The 12996-nt window shown below is 43.5% G+C and overlaps 1 protein-coding gene across 6 annotated transcripts in view; it reads left to right on the top strand.

Moving 5' to 3' along the window:
- Positions 1–2457: 2457 nt before the first annotated feature.
- The window catches only part of LOC145409182 (large neutral amino acids transporter small subunit 1), a 183617-nt gene continuing 173078 nt past the window's right edge, over positions 2458–12996 (top strand). For all 6 annotated transcript variants that reach the window (XM_080279671.1, XM_080279674.1, XM_080279670.1 and 3 more), the window contains exon 1: positions 2458–2980. In XM_080279671.1, the coding sequence (XP_080135797.1) occupies positions 2500–2980 (481 nt within the window). In that variant the 5' untranslated portion in view covers positions 2458–2499. The remainder of the gene's footprint in view (positions 2981–12996) is intronic.

The following is a 12996-nucleotide window of genomic DNA, read 5'->3' as shown; positions in this document are numbered from 1 at the left end:
ATGACAATCGCAAAGGAAGAGGTGCTACGAGACCGATAGGCGGATCCGGACAGCTATTCTGGGGGAGGGGGGGAGCAAGCAAGAAAGGAGCGCCCGCTAGCAGCCAGCTTATTTAAATTTTCACTGCTTATTACGTATATATCTAATTCATATAAGTAACTTTTGGAAGGTTAGGGGAGACACACAGTGAACGTTTTCTATAGAAAAACGTTCACTAACGTGCCCATTTCCACACACACACACACATGTATTAAAAGATACTTTGTGTGTGCGGCATCTATATGTCAGGGTGAGGGTGAGGTGCCCGACGCTTCTTCTTGCCTATGGCCCTAGGAGTTGAAGGGAACAAGAGGCGCAGCAAACAACTGGAAGGAATTACAGAGGGACGCCAACATACCTCCTGGGGGGTCCATGGCCCCAATGGCCCCCTCCTAACTCCGCCAGTGACGAGACCTCATTTACAAGCAAGAATACAGCACTCTTAAGCGGCACAGGAAGCTCAACACCTATTTCTTAGCGACTGGTTAGGCCTTTTGTATTTCTATACTCTCTTTTACGTTATTTACGTATCTTTAGTGCCGACATAGTTTGCCTTAATACTGTGTAAGATAGTAAAAAGGTATAATACGCAAAATAACTCTAAGGCCGATGAAGGCTTCGAAGTCTACCATGCAGTCGTGGAGACGGCTTGGTGTCGGGAGTTTTTGCTTGCTGTTGTGCCGAGCGTTGACAGTCAGACAAATTGGCATACAAGACAATATTAGGGTGAAATAAAAGAAAGAGGGAAGAACTTCCATGGAGAGCAGCGAAGTGTCCTAAGCAGTGGAGAAAACGGCACTGCGCTGGGAGGTGGCAGAGTTCTGGCACTGAAAACCGGTTACAACCTGATAGTGTTGTACCACGCGCACACTCACCCGCGCACCGCTGTTCCCCCCCCCTCTCTTTCTCTCTCTCTCTCTCTCAGCTGCCAGGTTTTCTAAATGTTTCTCTGTATGATGATGGGTAACGCTGTAATGATGGTATGAAGATCCGAATTAACCTGTTCAGCCAGATGACGATTTTTGTTTACTACTTATTTTTTTTTAGCTTACTATTTATAAGGTTAATTTTGACTCGGGTAGTGATGGAAGAGGCCACACCTCACCCATCCAGCTCGAAAAGTCCCTCCCATGACAAAAAAAAAAAAAAGTGCCTGGAGAGAAGAGAGAGAGAGAGAGAGAGAGAGGGGGAGAAAGAGAGAAAGAACTAAAACGCTGCATGCATGGCCGGACTGAAGGCAAGCAAGAGCGGCACCCACGCGAGACAAGCACGTCCTGACGCTTTCTGCTCAGGTATTGCATCACTTAAGAAAGGTGGGCTGTCCGCGCGTAGTGTAATGCTCGTGTACTGTAACGGGTCTCCACGCGCACTGTAAGGGGTGTACTGTAGTGGGCTGGATTCAGTAAAGGTGTAGTGTCATGGGTATACAGTAATGACGATGGGTGTACTGTGCTGACAATGGGTGTTCTGTAATCCCAGTGAGTGGAGTGGGTAATGAAATGGCTGTACTGTAATGAGTGTGCTGTAATCGGTATCCACGTGTACTCTCTAATTCCATCTCGATCTCCTTATATACTGATGGAAACCTGGAAAAAAAATAACAGTGACATATCAGCGTTGATGACGTGAAAACGTGTGTGTGCGATCGCGAGTGAAATAAACGTTTAAGATAGCGTGTTTCTTGTATCGCATCCTCTTAGCGTCGTCGTCGAATTTTCCCAAGACGTTTGAGAGAAAGTGAATGATTCCAGCAGACAACCTTTACGTTAGCGGTCGTACTTGGAGTGGCATAGGAGTCTTCATTGCACCTCTCCATTTGCTGTTTATTTTGCAACTTCCACCGTGATCTTCTTTTGCATGAAGTTTTATATCGTTTTAAAATCGTTAGTGTCCGTATTAATAGCTTGCAAAGGGATTCTGAAGTGTAATGTGCAGCATAAATCGCTAAAGAGAAGGTGTTACGAGAGGCACATATTGATCCGTGTCAGCTGCTAGATATTGATTGCACGCTGGATGAGCAACTGCATGTGGATATATTGAAATTACTGTATTTTTGCATGTCAATCTGTCTAAGTCTTTGGAAACCACGTGTTGGGTTAGACTGGAATCGTTCACCTCGCTCCTGAACTATCATACCTTACAATGCTACACGTGATAGAGGGAAAAACAGCTGTGCTCTGTAAGTGGGTGATATCTTGTAAAATTAATAGTATCATTCGAAACAGGCACTGAATATGAATAAGAGAGCTTCTAAATTAGCTTCCTGATTCTATTGTGATAATCTTAACTCTAATATGTAGGCTAATTGTGCCCGGGTGACTGAGTTGTAGGCGCGTGTAGGAGGAAGGCTTCTGGCAACCCTACCGGTGCCTAGACTAGCAGCACCCGGCACCAGCCTCCCTCAGTCTGCGTAGAACCCTCGCGTCGTTGGTTTCTTTATTTGGGGACTTCGCGGCCACCATGACTGAAGACAAGGAATATGAGAAGGTGCCGACGAAGGAGGGCGACGAGATCAAGAAGGATGACGAGCTGGTGGGACTCAAGCCGAAGATGACACTGCTGAACGGCATCACGGTCATCGTCGGCTCCATTATCGGTTCGGGTATTTTCATCTCCCCGACGAATGTGCTCATGAAAACCGGCAGCGTGGGCATGTCGCTGGTCGTGTGGGTGGCCAGCGGGATTTTCTCCATGGTGGGCGCCTACTGCTATGCCGAACTGGGCTGCATGATCCAGAAGACTGGCGCCGACTATGCCTATATCATGGTCACGTTCGGGCCGTTCTTGGCGTTCATGCGGCTGTGGGTGGAGTGCCTGATCGTGCGGCCGTGCTCACAGACGATCGTGGCGCTCACCTTCAGTGTGTACATCATGAAGCCGTTCTTCCCCACCTGCGACCCCCCAGACGATTCGGCCAGACTCCTCGCAGCCGTCTGCATCTGTGAGTATTAAGCTTTTGGGATAGTATTCCTGGTGGTGTAGGAGGCATCTGGTTCCTCTCAATTAGCTGTTTAAATTCCTTGGCACACCTCGCTTTCTCTTGTAATAGGAATATCTATTTAATATCTACACTTTCTGTCACACAAAAGGTTATTCAGGCGTAATCTGCAGAATAATCTCAAGGATGTTTTACAGTTTCCGAAGGTACTTGGAATGAGACCTGTTTTGTAGGCGTTCCGGATTTCATTATATTTTTGTACAACCATAGTTTCTAATGCACAGTATTCCCCTCCCGCCTTAAAAAAAAAGAAGAAGACTGATTTGACCATTTTTTAGATAGTTCCCATCCAACCCCATCTTCTGAATCTCGTTTCGTTAGCTAAACTTGTTCGAAATACACCGATAAATATTGGAGACATCTAGAATCAAGCAAACCTATTCTTTCCGTACCATAACTCGTGTAACATAGGGTGAAATGATTAAACAGTGAAAAGTCCTCGTAGAGTTTGGTCTTCAGTTCCTGTCGTATCACTGTTCAAAGAAAATTATTAGACGAAAGCTACTGATGGATATTGCTGTAACATGGGAGTGATAACAAGCAACACGCTGTACACACACCCCATCACAGCTACTAGACACCCCAAACATCAACCTATACGGCATGTGTAGGGTGATGTCTGGAGTGGAGTGGTTGTTTGTACTGTACCATAGATAAGGGAAGATGACTGGCAGTGTGTGGTGCGGCCTGGCCTGTATGTGGTGTGAATGACCGTGTGTCCCAGAGCCTCTAAGTCTTCTGGGGTGATCGATAGTACTCCCACCTTCCCGCCACAATATCAAGAGTCCCAGGTGTCAGCGCTTACCTGGAGTCGTATTCTTGGCCGCTCAGGAGGCTTTCGTAACACCTTTTCCATAGCGTCTTGTTTTTCATATTACACGTTATTGTTATCCTGTGCTTAAAAATAATACGAGCGATTGTGAACGTGAACTTACCATTTGCAGGGAGTCAAGAAAGCTGAAGAGGATACTGCCAGTGGTGTGAATGGCCTGGAGAGAGAGAGAGAGAGAGAGAGAGAGAGAGAGAGAGAGAGAGACGTTTAGTGTCGTTTTCAGATAGAGTTAGGGTTACCGGCACTTATTGATTTCGTTGTATACATTTCGTGTCGACCGTGTATAAGTGTCAGCTGTTGGAGATAAGATATTATGAGTACAAGGATTGTTTCTGATTATCCATATATGAGACGCGTGCCTGTCAATAAACTTTTATCTATATTTAGGCTGTGACAGACGTTAGTGTGCTTGATCGGGGTCGGGAGAGGTAAACACAGGCAACCGCTGCCAGACGTACGAGGCCTGTATGCAGAAACATTGCTGGCAGATAAAAAACAAAGGCATCATATTCCTGTTATTGCCTAAAGCTCACCTGAACGTGAACCTGGTGAGCTGTAGGCTGAACATGTCCTCTTGCAGTTCACCACCTCTTTTCAAGGGATAGGGAGGGAGCTAACGTTTGTACTCGTATAACCCCACCGGTGCCACCATGTGAAGACTCCCACCACAGGCACCAACGCCCTCCACAGGCACCACCCCGAGTTACGGCAGCATCAGTAGAAGCCGGTGTTTGAACTGAAGACTTTGAGGATGGAGCATATTTACTTAAGCTGTAAGCGTGGTTAATAAACGTACTGGTGTGGTGGTTACAGGATTATTTTTTCCCTACGGTTATCCGGGGAAACCACGAGTACCATACTTCTTTTAGTCTAACTTGCCTTGAAATTGTCATCTCTCCATCTTTAATGATGAGCTGGAACACTAGCGTAACACTCGAATATAACGAGTCATGAAGAAGTGCTAGGGAAAGGATGTAGAGCCATAGTATTGTCTTTCTCTGCCACTGAGCTACGTGAGATGAGCTGCAAAGGGACGAAAATCTGAACCTAACTAGAGCAAAAACGATATAGTTGAGGTTTAGATCAGGTGTAATAAAAATATTTGCCCCCACATCCACGTAGATAAAACCAGGAACAGTATAATCAATTTTTGAGCTGCAACATCTATACAGTGACGTATGAGGGATGTTGTTTGTAAAGACTGATAAAGTGAGGAGGTAAAATGCACAGGTTATGAATGTGAGTGCGAATGGTTGACCTGGGGTACGGTATGTATAGTAAATATTAATAAAGCGTGAAAGTAGGGGATAAAGGTGTAAAGGGAGAGAAAAAAAGTGTGAAAGTAGGGAAGAAACGCGTGCAGGAAGCGTGCCTAGGTTTTGAATGGACGCGGGAAGGTTGGAGGAGTTAGCTGTATTGATTTAGGGTGGTGAGGCCGCTACTGCCACCACACACACACACACACACACACACACACACACACACACACACACACACACACACACACACACACACACACACACACACACACACACACACACACACACACACACACACACACACACACACACACACACACACACACACACACACACACACACACACACACACACACACACACACACACACACACACACACGAGAGAGAGAGAGAGAGAGAGAGAGAGAGAGAGAGAGAGAGAGAGAGAGAGAGAGGGGAGGCATGCTGTCTGCTCTCTCCCTCTCTCACGTGGCCACTTCTCTTTCCCCTTCCCTATAGACCTCTTTCGTCCCAGCCTGTTTTAAGGACCTGGACGGTAAATTCGACGGTTGTTTTATGAGTGAAGATTGCGATTTGGAAAAAGTGATGAACGAAAGAGACATTGTAGTAAATATGTGAACCCGTTCACTCCGATGATGCGTATTTCATTTTCGTATTGTCATCTTCTCACGATTTTAAGGAGAGACAACTGGTACCGGAGGGATTAGAAGGCAGTTCCAATAATATTCATTGCAAAGAAGTATTTCCCCCATACACACACACACACACACACACACACACACACACACACACACACACACACACACACACACACGTCAGTAAAAAAAAACTCCCATAAACTTAATAAAATCGTCTAGTGGTAGTAAGAATAGCAAAGGCAGAAAAAAATGTCATGGGAGTTAAAAAATGAATAAATAAATAAATAAATGAATAAATAAACTAAGTACTGTCCCGTCACTGATAACTGCTACTTGGCAAGATACGGAACAGTAAAGAGGAACCATCTCTAGAATGAATGGTCCGACTTTAGCATCGATCCGAACCGACTTTGGGCCGTCGGTAACACACACACACACACACACACACACACACACACACACACACACACACACACACACACACACACACACACACACACACACACACACACACACACACACACACACACACACACACACACACACAAGGCTTAGATAAAGTAGAGGCCTAGTGCTTCTCTGTCGCCTTCTGTGCCACGTAATTTAATCTCCAGTTGTAAAGTTGGTGATAAAAAGTTTGAGTAATATTCCTCCCCTTCTGCTGTTCGCGTTCTTCTGCTGATTAATATTTCTTTACCCATAGATGATTCTCCTAATATTTCACCTCCCCTGGTACTCACTTTCTTCAGCTGGCTAATATTCCTGACTAGAGAGAGAGAGAGAGAGAGAGAGAGAGAGAGGTTTGATATATATCTCTACTTATAGATTATCCTTAGTATATGCCTTTTATACTAATCTGACCTAAAATTGCCATCTCTCTGTCTCGAATGCTGAGTTGTAGCAACAGATTAACACTAGAAAATGGTGCTAGTCACGAAGTAGTGCTGTGGAAGGGATGTAGAGCCATAGCATTGTGTTCTTCGGCCACTGAGCTACGAAAAATAAGATGCAGAACGACAAAATTGTGGGCCAATTTAGAGTGAAAAGAGTATAGTCGTTGTGATGCGTCAGAGAGGAAAGTGACGGACATGCCCTAAGTGTGAGGCAGACGAAGTGGAATAGTAAGCGAAATTTTGTCTTTGAGTTGACACCATTAACGATTAACTTTATTTTAGACTTTATTTAATACTCTCCTTTCTTGCCAAATTCTTTACTTGTACTTTGGAGCTTTGTTCTGTTTGTCTTTGTCTTCCCTCCAGTGAGCTCCCTTCCCAGTACAAAGAAACTGATGACGGGGCACTGAACTGGGAGAGAGAGAGAGAGAGAGAGAGAGAGAGAGAGAGAGAGAGAGAGAGGAGAGAGTGAAAAGGTTATCTAGCCTCACGTGAGTAGGGTCTGCCTTGTATCGTTAATATATTATATTTCCTGAATCTCGGTTCATAATTATAGTTTAAAATGCTACAAGAAATGATGGTAAATAAACCTGTAGAAATTCCAGCAGTAAAAATATAGTTTTTATGTAAAAAAAAAAAAAAAAAAAAAAAAAAAGTGCTGTAAATTTGGCGAGATATTCAATTTTGAAATATGGCGTGATGGATCCGTAGAGTAATGAGTCTCTCTCTCTCTCTCTCTCTCTCTCTCTCTCTCTCGTTACTCCTTTAATTTCTTCTTTTCTCCTGTTTTCCTCCTACCCCATTCTCCCATTTTCCCCCTCTCTCTTCTCCCTTTCCACTTCGTCCTTTCTGTACCTCTCTTCTTCCCTCCCTACATCTCTCCCTCCTTTTCTGTCTGCTGTCTGCCTTTTTCCTGTGTAATTGTCCTCCTCTCGCCTGTCCGTCTTCCTCCTTTCCTCTCTCCTTTTCCACCATCCCCCGCTTTTTTTTTGTTCCTCCTTTCTTCTCTCTTTCTTCCTCCCTTCCTCCTCTCCTGTCTTCTTCCCCCTGCCCTCCTCTCTTCTCTCCTTCTTCCTCCTTTCCTTCTCTCATCTCTCCTTCTTCTGCCCTTCCTTCTCTCTTCTTTCCTTCATCCCCCCTTCTTCTTCTCTCCCTCTTCATTCCTTCTTCCTCTCTTCTCTCCTTCTTCCCCCCTTCCTCTTCTCTCCTTTATCCTCCCTTCTCCTCTCTTCTCTCCCTCTTCTTCCTCCCTACTTCTCTCCCTCCCTCCCTTCTACTCTAAAGTCACCATAAATAAGTAGTTAGACGGAAAACAGTGTCGCGCCGGAAATACTCACCGGTATCTTTTCTCTGCCAGGCAGGGATGGAAATAAGTCCAGTTTTACGTCACTGATCATTCCCGTCGACATAACAGTCTTCGGTTCTTAGCACTCCTTCCTTAGCTGTTTATCTTTCCACATACCCCTTATTAGGTTCTTGACACTCCTTCCTTGGTGATTTATCTTGCCACATACCCCTTATTTGGTTCTTATTACACCTTCCTTAGCGATTTATCTTGCCACATACCCCTTATTAGGTTCTTAGCACTCCTTCCCTTGCGATTTATCTTACCACATACCCCTTATTAGGTTCTTAGCACTCCTTCCTTAGCGATGTATCTTACCACATACCCCTTTTTAGGTTCTCAGCACTCCTTCCTCAGCGATTTATCTTGCCACATACCCCTTATTAGGTTCTTAGCACTCCTTTCTTGGCGATTTATCTTGCCTTTTACCCCTTATTAGGTTCTTGCACTCCATCCTTAACAATTTATCTTGCCCTTACCCCTTATTAGGTTCTTAGCACTCCTTCCTTAGCGATTTATCTTGCCTCATACTCATTAATATCCCCCTGTGTATGGGATTGAAGTGGAAAGAAGCACAAGTGAAACACAGATGAGTTTCTTCCCTGGAATAACCCCCCCCCCTCTTATTTTCACCCATGTTTCCTTCCACCTCCTTCCCACATCCTTCAAAATGTCTCAACTCTTCCTTCATTTCACTAATGCAGTTTCGTTATTAAAAAGGTACGGTGTAGTTATTTAAAGGATACAAATAACCTACATTAAAATAAGTATGGTAACGCCAACAATAATAACCGGGAGTGTCATGAGTATATGTGTGTGTATCAGTTTGGCAGATTATCAGTAAACCTGAACTGCACTGCGTTTTTTCGAACCTGACAAAGATAAGCAAAATAAATCGTTTTTTTTTTTTTTTTTTATGCGAGGAAGAAGGAACCAAAGGCTGAGCCCGCATGAATATTCCTTCCAAGGAAAAAACAAAAACAATACAAAAGAGTTCCAAATTCAAGATCCATGCATTTCAAGATGTCTGGACACACTGCGTTTGAAAGACTGGAGATCAGAGGAAGTAGGAAATACAGACAGAGGGAGGCAGTTCCAGAGTTGACTTGTTGCATAAATGAAGGACTGGGAGTAACGGTTAACTCTTGCATTAGAAAGCTGGACAGAAAAAGGATGAGAGTTTGCTGCTAGAAAAGGTGTTAGGGAATTTCATTAACTGACGAGAACACCTGCGTCAGATAACAAGCCTATTACATTTCTTCAGTGACACCGATACATAATTTAGCGTCGTTTATCCCTTACAAGGTGGATGAAGCTGCCCTGTTTACCCTGACTTGCCATTCTCTTTACCCTTCTTCTTAAGATGAATGACATCGGATAAGGACGCCTTCACGTGGTGGCATCGATATAAGCGGTCGGCTCCACTATGCTGTTATTCAAAGTCCCCAACTCCTTCCCTGTCCCCGAGAAAGGAAGATGACTGACTGCAGGGAGAGGGCAGCTTCAGCCTGCAGTCCGCCGGGTTCACGTTGAGATACGCCTGGAATTACTACCGGTACTACTGCTACTACTATTACCACCACCACCATCACTACTACTACTCTTAAAATGGATAAGTTCGTCCATATTTAGCAAGGTCGAAAAACAAGTTAAAAAATACGAGATATGAGGCTTCGCTAGACTGTACGAGAGTGAAGTGTCTCGTTTCCGAAAATCCTTAGCAACGGACTGACGGACAGGTAAGCTTCCGGAGATGTCTAATAGGTCTTTACGGAAACCGATTATTTTTGTCTTTAAAACGCTTATAAATGGGATTAAACTCTTTCCTTGACCCGGACGACTGGCCGAATTAATTTACCTTCCTTAATTAGCCTAACGACGTGTCCTATGATAATTGGTCTCTCTCTCTCTCTCTTTCTCTCTCTCTCTCTCTCTCTCTCTCTCTCTCTACGAATAAATGTTAAGGGGAAATGATTGTGAGACCGAGGGACGTGTGGGTGAATAGAAAATGAAGAACTGAGTGTGGAAGCAGATGATGAGGGGTAAGAAATGAGAATATGAAGATGAGAGAGAGAGAGAGAGAGAGAGAGAGAGAGAGAGAGAGAGAGAGAGAGAGAGACTGGACTGTGGTCAAAATAATGAAGGTCACAGAATAAGGCATGTGTGTGAAGTAAAGATAGTGCTAAATATGATAAGGGAGCCAGATAATAATAACTGGGACGTGAAGGTGAGGAAGGTGATAAGGATGGTGTGAGGGAGAGAGAGAGAGAGAGAGAGAGAGAGAGAGAGGCGGGGTAATGTAGTCCTTGCTCAGTATATGATGAATGGCGTTTTACTGTGTTAAGCAAGTTAGCAGGAAATTAGGATGAGGAATATGCCCGGCCATGTGTGTGTGTGTGTGTGTGTGTGTGTGTGTGTGGTTGTGTGTGTGTGTGTGTGTGTGTGGTTGTGTGTGTGTGTGTGTGTGTGTGTGTGTGTGTGTGTGTGTGTGTGTGTGTGTGTGTGTGTGTTGGCTGCTATCTTTTGTTTACTCCCACTTACTCACCTGTTTTGCTGTCAGAGTTTCCTGTTAACTTTGCCTCCCGGGTGAACCACCATTCATTCTCCCACCAACCCCCTATCAAATGACACAGCTAATGGGTCACTGCTGTGTGTGGGCCGGCAGTGTGGTTATGTATTATGTATTCTGGTATCCATTATTTTCAGAGCTTGTATGATTGTCAGCTGAAGAGGATATTTTGTACCATTTCCATACTTATTTGTTTTTCATGTTACATTTTATTGTCTAGTTGTGTGTTATTTATATCTTTTTTTTTTTTTCATATCCATATAGATTGCAGAAATAGCATAGAAGAATATATTAACGTACCAGATATAGAAAAAGGCTCGTTAGAAAGAGGTCCTGGAGAGCTTCCTTCATCTGAGAGCTCTTTTCCTAAGCTGAGTAAAATCGTCTGATCGTAGAATATATTTTGAACGTAGCTTAATCGTACTGAAAGAGTTAACTGATCTTTTAATTATCTGTAAATCCTGCACAGAACGCTTTCGGATAATAGTTTTCGCATACAGTTGGTTAGTGGAATTGTTGTTATAATATACTGTAGATTTGATGGAACTTTATACCTCTTGTGAAATGATAGTCAACTGGTAAAGTGTAAGGCTGCCATCAAGAGGGGCCCCGGATCGATGCCAACCTTGGGGAAAAAAGAGCTTAAGTTGGTTATTAATTCCCAAGTGGTAATATGTGAAGGTGGTTGACACGGGAGGGCAGCTGGGATTTTGGGAGTGACCTGTCTACTCTCTGCCCAGGGTCGGATATACTAAGTCCGTGAGGCAAGATGGCGGAGTTATTATGTCCAGATTCCACTTTGCTCGTGTAAGGGATATTAAATTGAGGTGGGCTCTGGGTGATATAAGTTTTAATTAGCGCAGGACTGAACTGAGATAACTTTAGCTAAGATAGGTGTTGGTAGGGTAGATGGTGGTCACGGTAGGCTAGGTTTTAGTGAAGGTAGGGTATGGTGCATCTTAGCCTTAGGCACGAATAGAGTTAGGCTTACATATACAAACTGTCGTCAGGATAGGTTTTCGCCACTGCTTTCCGATGTTGACCTGTATTCTTTTCTTGCTATCTTTGTAGGTTTTATACAACTTAGGGAAACACTCGCACCTCTCAGAGATTAGTGAGGGCTGCCTGTAACCCCTCATGATAGAAAAGTCTGCCCGAAGCTGAATGAAAACGTCTTTAGATAGTAAGAATAAAACAAGTGTCTTTGGAATGAAGGGATTATCATTTTGTGTTTTAGGCCTAGTCAAGATAGGTTAGAAATAAGGTAGATCTGAAATAAGGTTAAGTTTTAGTCACTGAGCCGGGTAACGTCTTTTTCCATTTATTCTTGCCTTATTCCGACGATTTTATTTACCTTAGGATAGACTTTCCGATCTGGACGAGTTGACTATCACCTTAACAAACCCCTCCAGTTGAAGAGCCCTTTCCTGAGATGAACAAAATCGTCTAGCAATAGCAAGAATAAACCACTAACATAAGAACATAAGAACATAAGAAGAGAGGATAACTGCAGTAGGCCGGTTGGCCCATGCTAGGCAGCTCCTAGAAGAGTAACTGAACTACTAGAATGAGATAAGGATAGCAAAGAAGAAGGCTCTCCCCCGCCCTCCAAACCCTCCAGCCGAAGCCGGCAGGAAAAAGTCAGAAAGAACACCACGCCGTATAGAAAAACTGGCGTGGACATTTTACAGGAAAGTGTGAAAGGAGAATAGAGACTATCATAGTGTAACCTGAAAAGAAATTTTTTTTTGAATTAGTATTGGTTATAAGATTTTCTTTATTCTATATCCACCCCTTATTTGTCATATGCTTATCTAGCCTATGCTTGAAACTCTCATTGGAAGAGGCAGCAACTACTTTACTAGGTAGCTTATTCCATTCGTCTACTACTCTATTACCAAACCAATTTCTACCGATTTCCTTTCTGAAACGGAATTTTTCTAGTTTGAAACCATTATTTCTAGTTCTATCCTGTATGCTCACTTTAAGTACCTTGCTAATATCTCCCTTGTTTATACCATTCATCCACTTAAACACCTCAATTAAGTCTCCCCTTACTCTACGCCTCTCTAGCGAATGCAGACTTAGTCTTTTCAGTCTGTCTTCATATGACAGGTTCCGGACGTCATGTATCATTTTAGTCATTCTTCTCTGTACATTTTCTAACGAATTAATATCCATTCTATAGTAAGGACACCAGAATTGTACTGCGTAGTCTAAATGTGGCCTTACTAATGCTAGATAAAGTTTTAGTATTACTTTAGATGATCTATTGCTCACGCTTCTCGAAATAAATCCTAGGACCCTATTTGCTTTATTTCTCGCATTAATGCACTGTTGCCTAGTTTTAAGGTCGTTACTAATCATAACTCCTAGATCTCTCTCGCATTCCGATTTGCTAATTTCTTTGTTATCTAAGCTG

The sequence above is a fragment of the Coenobita brevimanus genome, chromosome 80 (genome assembly GCF_032717465.1).
Source record: "Coenobita brevimanus isolate Jiangsu-jjx chromosome 80, ASM3271746v2, whole genome shotgun sequence".
Classification (NCBI taxonomy): Eukaryota; Metazoa; Arthropoda; class Malacostraca; order Decapoda; family Coenobitidae; genus Coenobita; species Coenobita brevimanus.
This window is presented reverse-complemented; position numbering and strand designations above follow the sequence as displayed.